Source organism: Podarcis gaigeae (genome assembly GCF_964106915.1).
Source record: "Podarcis gaigeae genome assembly, chromosome: 1".
Classification (NCBI taxonomy): Eukaryota; Metazoa; Chordata; class Lepidosauria; order Squamata; family Lacertidae; genus Podarcis; species Podarcis gaigeae.
The window spans coordinates 58,312,825-58,330,237 of NC_139678.1; the positions used below are offsets into that span (position 1 = coordinate 58,312,825).

General features: G+C 39.7%; 2 protein-coding genes across 9 annotated transcripts in view; both read left to right on the forward strand.

The window, feature by feature from the left end:
• The window catches only part of SHANK2 (SH3 and multiple ankyrin repeat domains 2), a 338,288-nt gene that overhangs the window by 295,519 nt on the left and 25,356 nt on the right, over window positions 1–17,413 (forward strand). For 7 of the 8 annotated variants that reach the window (XM_083748807.1, XM_083748812.1, XM_083748809.1 and 4 more), the window contains one exon: window positions 14,771–14,901. In XM_083748807.1, the coding sequence (XP_083604933.1) occupies window positions 14,771–14,901 (131 nt within the window). Of the gene's footprint in view, window positions 1–14,475; window positions 14,536–14,770; window positions 14,902–17,413 lie in introns of all 8 variants that reach the window. The other variant, XM_083748814.1, reaches the window with a different exon arrangement.
• Window positions 1,360–11,517, forward strand: LOC310850703 (uncharacterized protein). Its single transcript, XM_083752479.1, has 2 exons — window positions 1,360–2,669; window positions 8,656–11,517. The coding sequence occupies exons 1-2, from the start codon at window positions 2,582–2,584 to the stop codon at window positions 9,510–9,512; spliced, it is 945 nt and encodes a 314-aa protein (XP_083608605.1). The 5' UTR covers window positions 1,360–2,581; the 3' UTR covers window positions 9,513–11,517.

Sequence of the window (17,413 nt, forward strand, 5' to 3'; positions counted from 1 at the left end):
TTTCTGGAACCAATCTAAGTTTAAACACTTGAATTTGTGCTTTTTCAATCTTTGAATTAGTCAATGAAACCATACTGGTTGATATGCAAATATTCAAGGTTTACTGAGTTATAGATCAGGCTATAAAATCCTTCTTCTTAATTTTAAAATTACATCTTAATGCTAGTCAGCTGTTTAAGAGATGTCATGTCTAATACACGTACACAATGCATTGAGAAACTATCTCAATTTACCTGTCAATGTAGACTTTAAATTAAAGTATATATAGACATGGAATAGATCTATGTTGGACAGCCCCCACAACAAGGTGGGGAGCGCTTTCAAGTGAAGTGAGTTTCCATTTGAAGCTGTCACTTTTATATCTTGCTCTTAAGTACATTGGGTGACTATATTGGGCTGAAATTCAAAATTTCTGCCTTGTTTCCCTGTGTACACCAAGATTTCCGGTTTCCACATTTCACAGCAGCCTTTGGTGTCTCCCTGAGAAGCCTCTTAGGAAGATTAGATGATTGTCCAGTGGAGTATCTAGCATAGTGCAAAGGACCGCAGCTGAAAGCAAAACTCAGCAGTATCTCACGTATTTACAGAAGCACTTCAATCACATCAGCACAGATGTATTTGGCTCCTGGCCATAATCACTCCAAAGTACCATTACTGTTGTTGGGGTTTTTTGGCTAATCTTGAAGCCATATTCTGATGATCCCTCGTACCTACGGGACCGCTTCTCCTGGTATGTCCCACAGAGGAACTTATGATCTTCAAACAAAAACGTCTTGGAGGTCCCAGGCCACAGAGAGGTTAGGCTGGCCTCAACCAGAGCCAGGGCTTTTTTGGCTGTGGCTCCGATCTGGTGGAACACTCTGCCACAAGAGACTAGGGCCCTGAGGGACTTGACATTTTTCCGCAGGGCCTGCAAGACAGAGCTGTTCCACCAAGCCTTTGGCCAGGGCACAGCCTGACTCCCTCCTTTGGCAATCTTCACAGAACTCTAGCCCAATGGTTGCCATCAATTTGATTTGAATTAATTTTATAATTAAATGATTTTAGAATGTTGTATTATTTTATTGTTGTTAGCCGCCCTGAGCCCGGCTTCAGCTAGGGAGGGCGGGATATAAATAAAAAATTTTATTATTATTATTATTATTTATTATTATTGAAATTATTAACATGAAAATGTTTCAGTTGAGTGAGAGATTTCTTAAGTTTCCTTTGCCTTAATGAGAATTAGCAACACCCACAAAATCAGCAATATTAAATTATCATAAATTTAAAATGTCCAAGGAATGTCATGGATACCAGCAGCCACAGCAAAGTAGTTTTAAGTCCTATTGATTTTAGTGGGTGAATTGAGTACATGTTTAAAATTGTGGTCCTGTGCACAGCTCAAGTAAACTTAGTGGGATTTGCTTCTAAGGAAGCATGCATATGTTTCCTAGTTGAAATCAGTTGGACTTGAAATTCTTAACTTTAGTTGAAACATGCCACATTATTCCTTTATCACACGCCATATGCCCTCTTCTTTCCCCCCTGCCATGCCTTTCTCCCTTTCCCTCCTAAAGCTGTTGAGAGACAACTTAACGGTACTTCTTCTGCAGTGTACACGCTCATGTTTATTGCTTTGCATCTGCAATGTCTGCCAAAAAGAGTGCTTTCAAAAGCCATCAATAGCTAAATATGCACGGAATTTACAAATGACTTTTTAATGTACATTTATGCTCTAATATTTAGGCAGGTACCTTTTGTAAGTTTTAGCTTCTTTCAAACACATATTAGATAACATGAAATAGTTTTCTTTTTAATTGCTCTGAATAAGGAGAAAGCACACTTGAATTGTACTTCGCTTGGGATTTTGCAATCTTACACTGACATGAGACATGTGGTCTAGAACTTGAATGCAGATTCACACACCTTTCAGAATATGCATTTTTGCACTGCTGTATGGTAGAATTTATACAAAGCTTTTTCATTTTGTGAATGGCTCCCAGGCCATGGGATCGGCAACCCCTAAAGATTCAGGTTGTCAGTTGTGTGTCTTTTGGTGGGGAAACTGAACATGTGCTAGAACGCTTCACAAGTTCTACTTTTATATAGATCTCATAGCATGTGATGTATCGTCCTTTCATTAGTACATTGGGTGGGTATACTGGGAGGAAGAACAACACACATGAAAAATAGTGGTTATGGTTCATTTCTGAAGTTAATAATGTGGTTGAAGCCACAGAATGAAGGTGCAATGGATGTTGCACCCAGTTTGATGTAACCTATTGTGCATGGCACAGTTTCTATCTGTATCTGTCTTAGGTATTCAGAAACTTTCATCCTATCTAAAGCAGCTTGAACAGTAAGAAGAAGGGGCATGCTGCAAACATGGGCCTAAGTGCAGAGGAACAATTCACGGCTCCAAGAACTTTCTCAAGCGTGCTACTATGGCTGCTGCATTGCTAGCTGTATTTAATTGTACCCAAAGAACTTTCCAGTTATCTGGCAACAAAGAAGATCATACCTACTCCTGCAATCCAGCTGTTCATATGGGGGGAAAGGAAAGAATATATAAGGAAAAGAAAGCAATCCAGTAGTGGAGATGAAAAATCTGGTGGGATCTCAAAAGGAAGGACTCTTTGAGAGCAGCACTTCCCAGGGGAGGGATCAGCTGCCAATACAAGTGGCAGGTAAGACTCAACATGGCCATAAAGAGATAACTATTTTCAGTGAATCAATTTAAATATGTTTCTTGTAGCTGAAACCTCTGATTATTATAAGTACTGTAGCCTGTGCTCTTTCCATATACTTCCTAGAACTAAGTTGTCCTTGGTGTTTCTTCTGTAGCTTTTATATCACGAATAACTTGTAAATGGTATCCTACATTCACTGAGAAACTAGAAGCATGATAACCATGTTCAAGTAGCCAGCAGTACGCCAGCACCATGATCCTACCCAAGCATCTATGGAGCTGGTGTAGTCCTGACTTCTGGCAACATTTGACAAACATCCTGTCCAAGGCAGCTTATTCTTCAGGGCAGGGAGTAGGCAAACTACAAATAGTGAACACAAAATTATGAGGTGTATCATGCACATGGAGGTGTCAGAACAATACACCCAGGTGTATGACACAGATGTACTAAATCACAGAAACAAAGGAGGCATCTGATCACATTGAGGAGAGGTACTGTGAGAAGTCTAACACTGCCTCTTTGCACACAACACTTTAAAAATTCAGCCAGTTGACAAATAAAATAATGTTATAGGGAATATGCTGAAAAGAACCCAAACACATTGGGGATTTTTGTTTTTAATTCAAAAACAACAACACTACGGAACGAAAAACTAAAAGAGCATCCGGTCCAAAAATTACCAGGCTCTTGGCACAGTCCTCTTGCTTTCCCTTTCTCCGTCTGTTTTCAAATACATCTTTATACAGTAGTTGAGAACTCTGGTAGGCATGCCAGAACAAAATGCAACCAGGTAATACTGATTAAATCATAGTATAGGAAGCCACGCATCCACATACCCTATAACTCACTGTATGTCTAGAAAGAAAACGATTGAGTTAGCAGCGGTTTAAAAATACATTGTTCGGTTAGGTAGATGTAGTATGTAAGGGTGTTGGGGTCTGAAGCAGAGTGCAGACATGACGGTGCTGATTTCTTAACCATGGTTAAGAGAGTGGGAGTTGGTCATGCACAGATACCTTGGGTTGGATACAGGTTTGCGCAGAGCAGAATTGCACAAACTGGCAGGGTCGGCCCACCCATGAGGCAAGGTGAGGCATCTGACTCAGGCGGCAGGATCCACATGGACAGCAGATCCCAATGCAGATATTTATTCCTCCCCCGTCCTGTTCCTGATGTAGATTTTCATTCACCCCTCCTTCCCTGGTGGGGAGAGGGCAGCCATGCAAACTGGATGTTCCCACAAGTGGAAGCTGGAACATGATTTTCAATATTTCCTGGAGCCTTCTGTGCTCTCCAAAATCTGCTCCAGAGGATTGGGGGGGATCCTCCGGAACAGCATGGATATGGGTATGGAGGGGGAGAGGGAAACTATCAAAAGTTATCCTCTCACCTACAGGGGCCTCTGCAGGAATTGACTTGCTTTTGTGAATAGAAGGAGGCCTTTGATTTGTTGAACAGCAGGTCTGAATCTAACCCTCTCTTTCCTCTGTCTCCTTTTGTCTCAGGCATTCTTTCTCCTCTCTTTCTCCTTTGAACTTTAATTATATTTATCATTACATCTGCTTTGGTTTATTTGTTCCTATTTTAAATTCATTTCAGAGTCTCACATTTTGTCTGCAATTGTATTAACATGTTTTTATGTAGTGTCAGCTTACGTGCTGGTTTCCTATAGAAAGACAAATATTTTTGAGAATAATAAATAAATAATTCTCAGTGGTACTAAGCATGGTTAAAAGCTTGACTTCACTAAGCATTAATCAGGATTTGAAGCAAGGCTTCAATAAGCTGGCAAACCCTGGTAAAGCTGTTGAGCGTTGATCATGGTTAGTGTTAGCATTACGGTTAGCTCAGTAAATAACTCCTGCGTGATCTTATGTGCAGCTTATTCCCAGTCTCTTAACCATGAGTAAAAGATCAACAGTGTTGCATCTGCACTGGGCATAAATAATTGCTTCGTTTTCTTTTCATTATTATTATTTCTACATCTCATTGAATGTAACCAAAGCTAGTGATTTGTGCCCCCGTAATGAAACCAAATCTGTAGATGAAAAGTATTTAGAAGATAAATACATAATATTGATTTTGTTTACATGTTGATCCTTGCAGTGCAGTTGTTGTATGCTCCTGGTGAAGAACTAGGCAACAATGCAAGATCAAGGCACCTAATTCAAGAGAGAAGTTAACTTGATTTTAATATTTCTAGTCACATGGTGCAGAAGCGTAAGCCGTTTGATCATTCAGTCCTGCTGCTGAGCAGCACAGTTTCTAGGCACACCAAATTTCCATTGTCTCCATATTACCAAATGCACTTCTTCCACACCACCAACATAGCACTGGTGCCATCATCTTAACAACTTCCAAGTCCTGAATTTTATCAGGCCAACTTGCAGACAGCAAGAAAATGACCTTTCAAGCAGAGCCTGATGCATATAATACAGTGATGTCAACCATTATCCCAGGTTGCCACAGTTGCTCTGCACTGAATGAAAATCAGCTTAAGGTTCTCTGTGCCCCATAATAATATTAAATAAAGGCTGTAAATCCTAGTTATTAGAGATGCTTGAACTCTTTGTTGTTAATGTTGCCTCTTGATTCAGCCCCTTCATTGTTAATGGCTAGTCTAACAACCCATCTTAACCTCTTTGAATGTATTCATGATTCATAAGTATTCGACAACAGTGTCAGAATTTAAATCCATTGATTGTTTATAAACTGTTTACTCAGTTTGTTATTTGTGTGATTGGCCACACATGCCAATCTCTCTGATTGGGAGGCTGAAGTTATTTGCTTAGGAAGATGTTGCAGTGAATAAAATGTTTCTGAGCAATAAGGATTTTTTTTTCAAGTTAGGAAACTGGATTCACCAATAAATGGCAAATGAACCATCAACATAAATAACAAACTCTGCCAAAATATTATTTTATTTGTATATCAATGTTCACACATCAGCTGGGGGTGGGATAGGTTATATTTTTCAGATTATTTTATCAGGTCTACTATTTTCCATTTGGTTCTATTGCAGGGGCGCCGACTTATAAAAAATATTTGGGGGGGCGGGGGCCCATACCGACTTATAAAAAATATTGGGGGGGCCCAAGACCTCCAAACCGCTGCTGCTGGGGGAACGAAAGGGGTGAGCCCCAGGCTGCCCCGACCTTAAGTGAACCTGTGAGGGCCCGCCCTTTGCGGCAGCCGATTGGCTGCCGCCGTGGGCGGTGAATATTAATGAGCTAGGGGGAATCCCCGCTTCTCGCAGGGCTGACGCCAGCCCCGTGAGATTGTTGATGGGTCGAGAGCCCACAACCCCACCCCCTCTCTAGATCGGGAGTGGCTTTGTTTTAACTCATTACTGAATGTATTTTAAAAGGTAACTATCGTCAAACAAGGAAAATAAAAAATACCAACATAATTTTGTGATTTTACAAAGCATAATATAACTAATAAGTTTCTTAAATTATTGGGGGGGCAGAGCCCCCCCAAACGAATTTTTGAGGGGGCTCGGGCCCCCTCAGGCCCCATGGAGTCGGCGCCTATGTTCTATTGTAAAGGTTCAGACAAAGAGTTTTAAAATATGAAAAATGCCTGGCTTCATATGATCAATGATATCCAATAATAATAATATCCCTTCTTTAGAATGGGATGGCCAACTTCTCCATTATAAGCGGCCACTCAGTTCTCTAGATTCCGTTCCTGGAAGGGGAGTATATTTTGCTGTCCAATTGGACCTTCTCGCAACTAGTCAGAAGTTGTATTCAGCATGACCTAGGAAAAGCGGTTTCATAGTTATGGTGCATGTGTGCTGGATCATGATTTGGGCTGTTGCATTCAAAACCTGGAGATAGAATCATAGATTTGCACAGCTAACAACGTGAAAGGCTTCTCACACAACCTTTTAAAAAAATAATTTCCTTTTTATATAAAATGTTATTACTGATTAAAATGTAGCAGGGAGTAAGGCAGATAATATTATTTCCTGGGCCACATCTTGCTCGTGGGCCTCAGCTGGCCATCCCTGCTCTAGAGGTTCAGTTAGAATTTTGAAACAGACATTTGCTCATGTGGTTAAAAATATCCCTGTTTTATATGTGTACCCTAGCAGAGAATTTTGAAAAGTGGATTTTGTGGTCCTACACTATCTATCTGAGGGATATAGGAATCACTGGTTACAGCTGTCGCTGGGCTGGTGGAGCAAAGGTGGGAATTAAAGTGCAAAAGCAGCAGGTATTACATTTAAATTGTCTCGTGAAGTCCCTTTTCAAAGTATCCATGCAGTGGAAGATCCAAGGCTTGCTTGCCGCTCTGTCTCCACATCCATTTTCATAAGGAACTCATGCATATTATATACAAACAGTTTCATTCTCACTTTCCATAAACATGCAACTGGACAGTCTAAACAAACACAAACAGGTGTGAATACTTTGAATGTGAATACGTTAATTAATAGATGGAGAAATTATTAGCGCTCACAACGTAATTAATGTTGAGATTAAATATTCAGTTATATTGAATCATGAAATGTACAAGGCCCTTTAAATGAATATATGGTTGGAGGGGTTCAGGATTTGGTGAGAGAGACCATGGTTTTCTCTAGGAACCACCCACAACACCCCTCTCCCACTAAAATAAGATGGATGATCTCAAAGGATAAGAAATAATAAGGAACACTGTTACAAATCAGACACATATATACACCCGTGTCCCTCTGGTGCAAATACACAACTCCAAATTAAGTTCATAAGAGCAGCATGTGGTGTGTGTCAATGAGCAGGAGTGACACCTAACCAAATACAAATTCATTTGGAGATTCTGCAAAGCAGGTGCAAATTACTTAGCACCAACCACACAGAGCAACCAGTTCACCAGGAATGATTAGTAGTAGTTACTCTTGTTTACTAGGTAGACTTAGTGAGAATCATGCTGTTCACACACAAATCTTGCTTAAAATTGGGAAATGTACTTTGAATGAGTGATTATTATGATAATTTGAGAGGACATCTCAGATAAATATGAATGGGTAAATTGTCCCAGAGGCAGAAGGCTTACTTTATTTCCCCCCCCAACTTAGGACATTTTCTCATTCTTCATTAGCCTGCATAATATATATAAATGCATAAAGTAACTGCTTAGTTAGGAAGTGCATGCAATATATAATCATTTTAAAGTGTTTGGGGTTACATTTTCTTAAGAGTAGATGTGAATTTAAATAACATACATGGACAAATGCCCTTTTTTAATGCTTGACCTTTCTTTGTAAATTGCATTGTACACGTGTTATATAACTCTTTATAAAAGTACTCAGGCAAGGGGTCAGCAAGGCAAGTGCAAGGGAAATATTTATCTTCAGACAAACAAAAGACATCCTGGTGAACAATGCCATTGTGCATAATTACTTTCAGTTTAATATTAACAATAAGGAAATGAATGCATACAGAAGACCTAAGAGACATTGTTCACAGGATAAATTTGATTGACTGCCACACAGATTTTGTGGCAATAATTCTGGAAGGAGTTTAGGGGTGAGATGAATCGCCGGACAAAAGAGAAGATAGCAAGCAGTGCTTCAAAAGTTGCCACACAAGCCAGTGGTGGAGCACATCTGACACCACAGGAAGCTCAGGTCGCTTGGAAAGTTGACTCAAAGTTCATCACAGAGATTTCTGACTGTGACATCACTACAATGCATAGGTGAGCTTTTTGCTAGGTTCACAAACATTTACTGTCACAATCACAATAAGGTATATTGAAAGATGTTCTTTGGGATCCAGTACAGTTGTATGTGTTATGGGTGCAGCACCATGTGCATTTTATGAAGTGCCACTTGCACTTTTCAGTCTCTAAATTTTAGTCTGCCCAACTATTTGCCCAAACACAAACACTCTGGTTTCCCAACTGACTTCTTTCTGTGTGTTGTCCGATGTATGTAGATTCCTCCATCTGCCTGGCCTCAGATACAGTGGTTGTTGCTCCTCTATTTGATTGCCAGATGTCACTGGGCAGCAAGATGGGGAGGTTCCTGGATCTTCTGGACAGCCCAGGCACCAGAGAGGAAGTTCACCATCCACACCTGCAGAAGAGCAAGAATCTTCAGTGCCAGCTTCTGATGAAGATTCACCAGCCAGAACTACAGAGAGTTGGCCATGGCCATTGTCATCATCTGAAACACACAGCAACCTGGGGGAAGATTTTGAGGGATTTCCAACACCAGAGCGGACTCCGCAGTGTACAATGGACATACAATCTCCTGGGGATCAGTCTCTCAGTAGGACTCCCCAATATGAGAGTGACTCTCCTGTGGAGGGAAATGATGAAATGAACGAAGAGCACCATGGTGTTCAGCCTGTCCCTAGGGATCGGGGTTGGAGAGGGCAAACTCAGCTGACAGAGGGAGAGAGGTTATTAATGGAAACCAATAGTAGGATTGTACAGCTGCTGGAAAATATCAAGAGAGAGCATGCACAATCCATGGGTCTCATGTCACAGTCCATGGGCCGGATGGAGCTGCAGCTAGGCATTGTGGCTACATCCACAAGAGCCATCCATAACTACCTGTCTGAGATTTTAGCTTTCCTCAAACAACCAAGGACACAGGTCCTTGAAACACGTATCTCCCAAAGAGCCACCCCTCATGTTGAGTTAACGAGTGCCTCAACGTGGACTGGTGAGGATGCAGTGGCAATGCCCACTGGATACTTACCAAGGGATGAAGGGATTAATGACTCTCAAGAAACACTGCAAGCCACACTGCCTCGTCGCAGTGGCCGAATGCAGAGAGCCATAACAGAAAGGGCCTCGTTGCCCATGCCCATGCGCCAAGCAAAGGGGGGAGGGAAGAAAAAATAATTTATCACACTAGTGATAGTATTTTTAAGGGTTTTTTTTAATGTGCCTGTCCTTTTAATTCTTAGCCATAAGGCCATGAGTGGCAGAACTTGACCATTTTTACATTTGGCTAACATTGTATTCTGGCTGACTAGATTAGTCTTACATTTTGTAGTTTATATTTGCATTGTTAACAATGTGTGCTACTGGTATTTGAAGAACATTTGCTTCTGTTCTTTCACTTCAGCTTCATGAGAGCATTTTTTTACACTGTGCCAGACATTCATTGCTTTTCTTACAAATACAAATCATTTCTGGACACAGTTGTTTTTTGAGTTTTCTTTTTCCATTATCCCCCCTTCCCCCTTTCCCTCTGAGCAAGCATTCTGGAGTTTTTGGTAAGTATGTGGGTCTTGGCAATATTCGCCTCAGAAATTGTGTTCGATCAGTCTTTGCCTGGTGTTTCTGGCATGCTGGCCTGAGGTGTTGGGATTAGCCTGTAAGTGCCTTTTTTTGATAATAATATTATCCTCTGTGGGTCTGACCAGATTAATCTCTTGCCTATTTTGTGGAAATTACATATCTTGGCTGGGTTGTGTAATAAGCAACATGCCAGGACTATATTGCAGCATTTGTGACTTGTACAAAAACTGTGCCAGCAAACCTATCTAGGCACATGAACTACACTTTCAAAAGCTCCTTCCTTGTTGAACAAAAGGTTTGGCGAGCAACATTGTTATCCCATGGTGAAGTTTGGAGATTTAGAAACAGAGGAAAATAGCAATGCATTTATTATATGTGAATCACATAAAGAAATATCATAGGAGAAACTATCCCTAATACTATCACAGACACTTACAGATCAAAGCAATCGCCTTCCTTGCAGCCAGACCTTCTCAGAATTTAAGAGTCATAACACGCTGTTGCGTTCTGTGCCACCATGTCTAAATAACAGCTTTGCATTGCAGACGATATGAAAATCTCTCCTCTTCCTTTAGGCCACCTCATTTACTGATGCTAAGAGTGGTCCTAGCACACTAGGCAGATAACTAATGCACATGGGTTGGAGAGCATTTTTATTACTGTTGGGACTGCCTCTGTGAGGGTTGGTTAAAAAGCGGGACACAAAAGCATCTAGATGCATATAAGGAATACAGAGTGGCTTCTGAGTGGTACTCAAGATCATCCTGTTTTCACCACCAAACTGGGTTGTGTGGTCACCACCACTGTTACAGGCACAGTGTAGGCCCTGCTTCACTTTCCAGTTTCACTTTGGAGCTAAATTCCCTAAAGAGCATATTTGTGAGAGCATATTTATCAAGCCCATATCTAAATCCAAGTTTGTGGCTGTATCTAAACAGGCTGTGGACCATGTGGGCCATCTCTTCCACCTACTCTTGTTTCAGACGGAAGAAAACCTGAGAGCAAGAAGCATTTTGCTGCAGTACAAACCAGCCATAATATGCTTCTTAGTGAAATATTTGCTTGTGGCTGCTTTTTGCTAAGTGACTGGGCTAATGGTGAAATGCAGCTAGTGTGGGCTAACCCCTCATGCAGGCACAACGTACGGTTCAGGTATCTGTCCTGAGAGATGAGCTGTCATGGGTGTGCTGTCTTGACCATAAACTCTAAATGCACCCGGTCTGTCAGGGATGACCTTTCACACCTGCATACCACTTGTGCCCCATCTGTGCCTGTTTTATTTCTTGTTTGTTTGTTAAACATAATATACCGTATTTTTCCGTCTATAAGACGCCTCCATGTATAAGACTATTCTGGGGGACTCAGATTTAAGAAAATGGGGGGAGATGGCCCCATGTATAAGACACCCCCTCATTTTTGACATTATTTTTAAGGAAAAAACCCTAGTCTTATACACAGAAAAATATGGTATATATAGATGCCTTTATAAATAAATACATTTCAAATTGAAGCATGTAAGAATCATGATGCAAGAATACACATTCTTACAAAATTACATTAAAAAACAACAACCAAGAGGAAGTGTCACAAGCAAGTATGAAACGCAAGTTGTTAAGGTTCCAACGTAGCTTTCAAAGTCCTAAACAAAAACAAGCTGCAGAGCTCTTTGAAAATTAGCCTTTTATTAATATGTTTGAAAAGGGAAATACATGGAGTTCCACAAACATCCTGAGATCAGCCTAGATCTACAATATAATGAAGATGTGTTTATTTGCATTATGTCACTCTAAAAGTGTGATGGAATTAGGGAGGGGGGTATTCAGAATTTGACAAATATACTACAGTTCAAACATAACCATTGTTGGAAAGTCCAGATTCCCTCCCTAAATTTAATACATTTAATTCATTGGGTTATACTGCATCCCAACTTCAGTATGCGATTAAAAAAAAATCAGCACAAAATTCATTCTTTGCAGTAATATACAAAGCCCCCTCCCCATTCCAACTTGTTTCAGCTATCTGTGATTAGAAAGGGTTGCAATACCTGCCATTTGAGTGGAAAAAGCTGTAGGGCAAGGAAAAATGAGCTGACAATAATAAGATCAACAAAAGATAGAGTTTCCCACTAACCTAATGTGTGGTGGCAATATCAGATTTTGTTAGTGAATATCTGCAAACTGATATTGTAGTCAGATCTAGTGCTTGGATCAGACTTCCAATACTGTCTTGCAAAATAATGGAGGTATGCATGGTTTTTATCATTTTCAAAGTGAATATACCCATGCTTTTTTCTTGTATCTGTCAAAGCCTATTCATTATTTCCCTGTAGTTCTCATTGTCTGGCTAGAAATATGGCTATGTGTGTCTTTTCAGTTACAAAAGTTATGAGTTTTTATGTGGAATATTACATTACTTGCAGACATTGAGTAACAAATACTTCCCATCTTCAAAATCTTTCACTTTTGATCACAAAAGGTTTGTGGCATCATTTACAGGACTAGAGAGGCATAACACAAAATCTTCCCTCTTGGTGGTGGATATACCAGCATACCCAAATGTCAAAGATGAGACCTGTAAGGTTTATGTTTTACTGCAAATTGGAAAGGTTTAGTCATAGTTTGAAAGACAGAATTCAGATTTCTGCTAAATTGAGTATAAATCTTTCACATCTCATTTGAATCTTTTAAAAAGCAGGCAAAAAAAATAGAATACTGAAAGATATTGATATTTACAAATAATCTATAGTATTGTCCAGTTCCATGATGTTGGCAGTAGATCTTGAGCCTTCTCAGTGACTTAAGAATCTGCTTTTCTATGACAATTTTCTTCACAGGTAGAGAAGTTAACTGTGATTCCTATAAACACCATTGCCCTGATCCAGCTATCCCTTGTGGGCACAAGGGCTCTGATCTCACCCAGCCACAGGATCTTCTCCATTCACTTCAGTGGTCGAGGCATCTCTGGTATCACATGCATAGAGATATGCACATAGATCTTTTCCATCCACTGCTGTGATTTGAGAAACGCACACATGCAGGGGCTCCTTGTGCGCATTGCAGCACACACGGGGCTCTGGTTCAGGAAGCGTCTCTGCATTTAACTAGATGTGCTACATTAAAATCCATTTTCCTTTTCCCATATACCATTCTAAACCACACTCTTAAGAGATGAATATGCTCTACATATCTAATTACAATCTCTAATTTCAACACTCTGCATGGGTGGAATTGTCTGTAGAAAATTATTGAGGTGACTGTATTGAGTTGGTAACTAATGGGCTAGTTTCTCTTTCTTCCTAAAGCAGTTTGCAATGCAGGTATTTTGTATTTAATTCTAGAAAAATCAGTTGGGAAGTATGATGCCTTTAAGACTTCAGTTGTCGGACATGATGAAAAAAAGAAATTGGTGGAGTCTCTTCCAGTTGTTACATAACTTTTTATGTATGCATATATGCTGAGTATCCAGGGCCCTGTGGTTAGGATGAATATTTTGCTAACTTTGCTTTGATAATCTAAATGTTAAAAAAACACCACTGCATATATATAATCTGACTGCATTCTCTGAACATTGATACTGAAGGTGTGGCAAAGAAAGAATATAGGACTATTTTTTATAGTATAAGGTTGGCTCTTATTCCAAGTGTGGAGGATTAATTGATGTGTGATCTTAGATTAGTAAAATGACTCAGTTTCAACATAAATACAAAGGGATGATACCCATTGTATAATGCTATAATCCAGTTGTTGCCTAACTCTAGATTTGAACATTCCTCTTGCATCTTAAAAGGAAATCACTTGTATCGATTGCTTCTATTTTGGTTTGTGTTTGTAATTTGTCGCATTCTGCATTGTGCCTATTGGATCCAAATTTCCCTGTGCTACAAAGGGTAGAGATAAATTTTGTGTGGTTGGCCTCTATAGCTCACTTAAAACTGAGGGCTGATTCTCTTCATAACCTTGTCTGTGACGGGCTGCTTTTATTTATCCAGCTCAGATTAGTTTTCCTACCTTTTATCCATAGTGAAGTGGTCATACTATGACTTTGAGATCACAGTTTGATGGCCATCACTCAAACATACTCTTTGAACATTTGTGGCAAACAGTAACACCATCTGAGTTTGCGGTCAAAATATTTCATGACTACTTCCTCATAGGCAAATGCAGGAAAATAGTACTCCAGAGTTTAGAAAGTGGTTTGCTACTAACAACGTGGCCATGAGAATTAGCCCTGAGATATTAATTGCCAGGCTTATAGCAAAGTTTCTAATGAAGATTTGAAACTTGACTCATTGGACCTAAGTATGATTCATTTAACATTTAGAAGTCCATAGAAAATTAAGTATTTGCATATTTAAGAGACTTTAAAAAGTGCTGTTATAGCAGTGCCAAATCGTTTTGTCTAATAGCCTGACATCAGGAATTGGTTACAAAGTAATAGCATAAAGAGCACTTAAAAATACCTATTATTGTCTAAAATTTCATTAGCATTCTAGTGACTACTGTGTGGAATAGTGCTCTAGAGGTGTAAAATTTCTAAAGGTTTTCTTTCCATTTCTATATAGATATTTTCCCTTCACATTTTGAAGGTTTGAAGAAGAGGATTGTTTTTCGAGTCACACTAAGTAAACATTAAATGCATGCAGGCTTAAAACTAAAGCATGCATGTTACGCAGCAGCAATAAAAGTGCTCGGCTTGCACGACTTACGATGCTGAAGCATTGCCTTGTTAAATTGCCAAAATCCCCTTTTTATTTGCATCTTTAAAAAAAGTTAAACTCTTAATTTCACATTGCATTATTTAGATTTTCAGTCTTTGGACAAATTAGATTTATTTTAGCAAATATTTCTGTGTTACAGATAAAGTTGATGAAATAGTACCAGTTTCCAAGCCATCAAGAATTCCAGACAATGCAGCCGTGGACTCAAGAGTGGCAACAATTAAACAACGACCTTCCAGCAGATGCTTTCCCTCGGCTACAGATATGAATGTGAGTAAATGTACTTAAGAGTTCTGATATTTTGACTAAATTAAGATCTTTACAGATTCCTAATAGTAGAGGATAATCCTCCAAGCTTTCCTTTTCTTTTTGCACACTTATCCTTAATTCTTCTGACTTGTGCCCATGATCCCCTTCTGGAATGACACTCCTCACTGTAACGGATTAAGATTTATTTCCTAGGAAAATTTACTTGGAAGTTAGTCCCATTGAAGTAAATGAGAGTGATATATTCATGTTCTGTAAAATTACACCTTTGTTACACCATATTCTTGAACTGGATCCATAGCAATGGTATATTCAAATGCCCTTTTAATGGCTAATTTCCAAAGTTTGAAATCAACATCAAAACCTTCCTCATGATTTATTGTAATGGTGCAATGGAACTGTATCTAGATATGAAATAGATCTAAATATTGAATCAGATCTTGTCCAAGAATCATACATAATGAACTTAAATGTCTTCCTAACCCCAGAGTCGTCCGCGACTGGACCTAAGGGTCAGGGATCCCTTTACCTTTTTTACAGTGCAGCATGGTGTGTTTTCTTTTCCTTCCCATCAGAAATGTGTTCTGTCCAGAATGACAAATTTGCCACCTATTTCACAAATACTGTCATTCATAGAATTTGATATGACTTTAGAAGCTCTTAGTTCAAATACCACGACTAGGGTGGAAGGCTCTGCTTTCTATAAGTTGTGTGCATCCGCTACTCTTGATTCCCCATCTACTGAGGCAGAAAGAATTAAGGGAGAAACTGACCTGCTGTTAGTTGGATTGCTGTGTGTTCTGGTTGGTGATGGACAGCATACAGGAAGTAATGACCTCAGTTGGATGGAATAATAAATATTCTCCTCCTCAGGGAAGGCATGCCAAAGAAATATGAAACTTCTGATTGTCTTGCTCGGCTCTGGCTTTGATACTTCTAGCTAGTCTAAAGTTTTCCCTTTTCCAGTAAGCTTTTGGGATAGCAGTTTATTTCACTGTGTAAAGATACGGTTTCTGAACTGTATCTCCTTCAATCACAGTTTGCAGGGCAAAAGATGGCATTGAATCCATTGGCTCCTAGTAACACTTCAGGAACTTCTGATTGTGTGCTTTTCAGGTGCTTAAGGCAGATGTTTAGCTTTTCCCAGAAAGTAAAGTGCCAGAGGACAGAAGCATCATCTCTTGAGAATATTTTTGAAGAATTGAGACTGTCCACCTGTCCACCTCAACTTATCTTCCCCAACCCATTGTTTTTTAAAAAAATCTTTTTAATTTTAAATTTCTTTAGAAAAGTTATACCCCAGTCTTCAGCCAAAAAGGCTCTTGGAGTGGCTTGCATACAATCAAGATAGTCCCTGTCTGTCAGCTTACAACAAAACAGAAACAGCACAGATGGAAAAGTGTCCAGGGGATGAAGGTGGGGAAACTCAGAGGCCAATTCTTAAAGTTTAAATAGTAGTTATTATCATGACAAGGCGGAATGGAATCAGTTTAGGGACAGGCAGTGTCTGATAGAGCTGGCCTTTCAGTAAAGATATGGAATGAACCCCACTTATTATCTCTCTCACTGTTCATTTGCAAAATAATCATTTTCACTTTTATTCTCTATGCACTACTTATGCCTTATAAAATTATTTATGTTATTCAGTGGTCTTGTTCCTTCTTGTGTAAAATGCCAACTGTTTAGCATCTACTTCCTCTAGGAAGCATTTTTTACTTTTGGGGGGGGGAGTTGGGGAGTGGAGACGGGCTTTCTTCAGATGTGCTGTATTCTTCTTTCAGGAGGAAAATAGATTATGGTACATCTTCTGCTTTTATTTGTGTATTTTGTTTTTGTTTTTTTAAAAAAGAATTGAGTCTAGGTTCTGGACTGGAGGACAGTCCCAAATCCATTATTAAAATGAGAAAAATGTGAATTTTTGAGTAAAGCTCGGTGTGTGTGTGTGTGTGTGAGAGAGAGAGAGAGAGAGAGAGAGAGAGAGAGAGAGAAATGAGGAGACAGGATACATTTTAAATTGAAAAGTGCTTGAAAATTCAGGAGTGTGAGCCACTGCAGTGGAAACAAAATAAATATCTAGCTATGTGCATAGTTTTCTCACATACTTGCACATAAATTTGGTCTTACAAATTGCCTGTTAACTGCTAGTTTGCTGTTGGTGTGCTGCATTCAGCATTTTTCTGAAGGTATCTGTAGTATTGTATGTGACTCTGGCTCATGTTTTGTCCCACTCCAAGTAACAATACAGTGGAACCTTGGGTTACGTACCGTCCTCCTTACGAACACTTTGGGTTATGAGCTCCGGTACCCCGGAAGTAGGTGCTTCTGGTAGCAAACTTTACCCTGGGATACGAGTGGAAGTCACGCAGCGGCTGCAGGAGGCGCCATAAGCGAAAGTGCGCCTCAGGATAAGAACGGTTTTGGGTTAAGAACAGACATCCGGAACAAATTATGTTCATAACCGGAGGTACACCAGTACAGCCAAAAACGTGAGACCCAATCACGTACAGTAGACGCT

Bases quoted from the DNA above. Each gene is read 5' to 3' on its own strand.
- LOC310850703 (XM_083752479.1), top strand. From the start codon at position 2,582: ATGAAAAATCTGGTGGGATCTCAAAAGGAAGGACTCTTTGAGAGCAGC. The intron at 2,670-8,655 runs GTAAGACTCAAC...TTTGATTGCCAG, and splicing joins GCTGCCAATACAAGTGGCAG to ATGTCACTGGGCAGCAAGAT.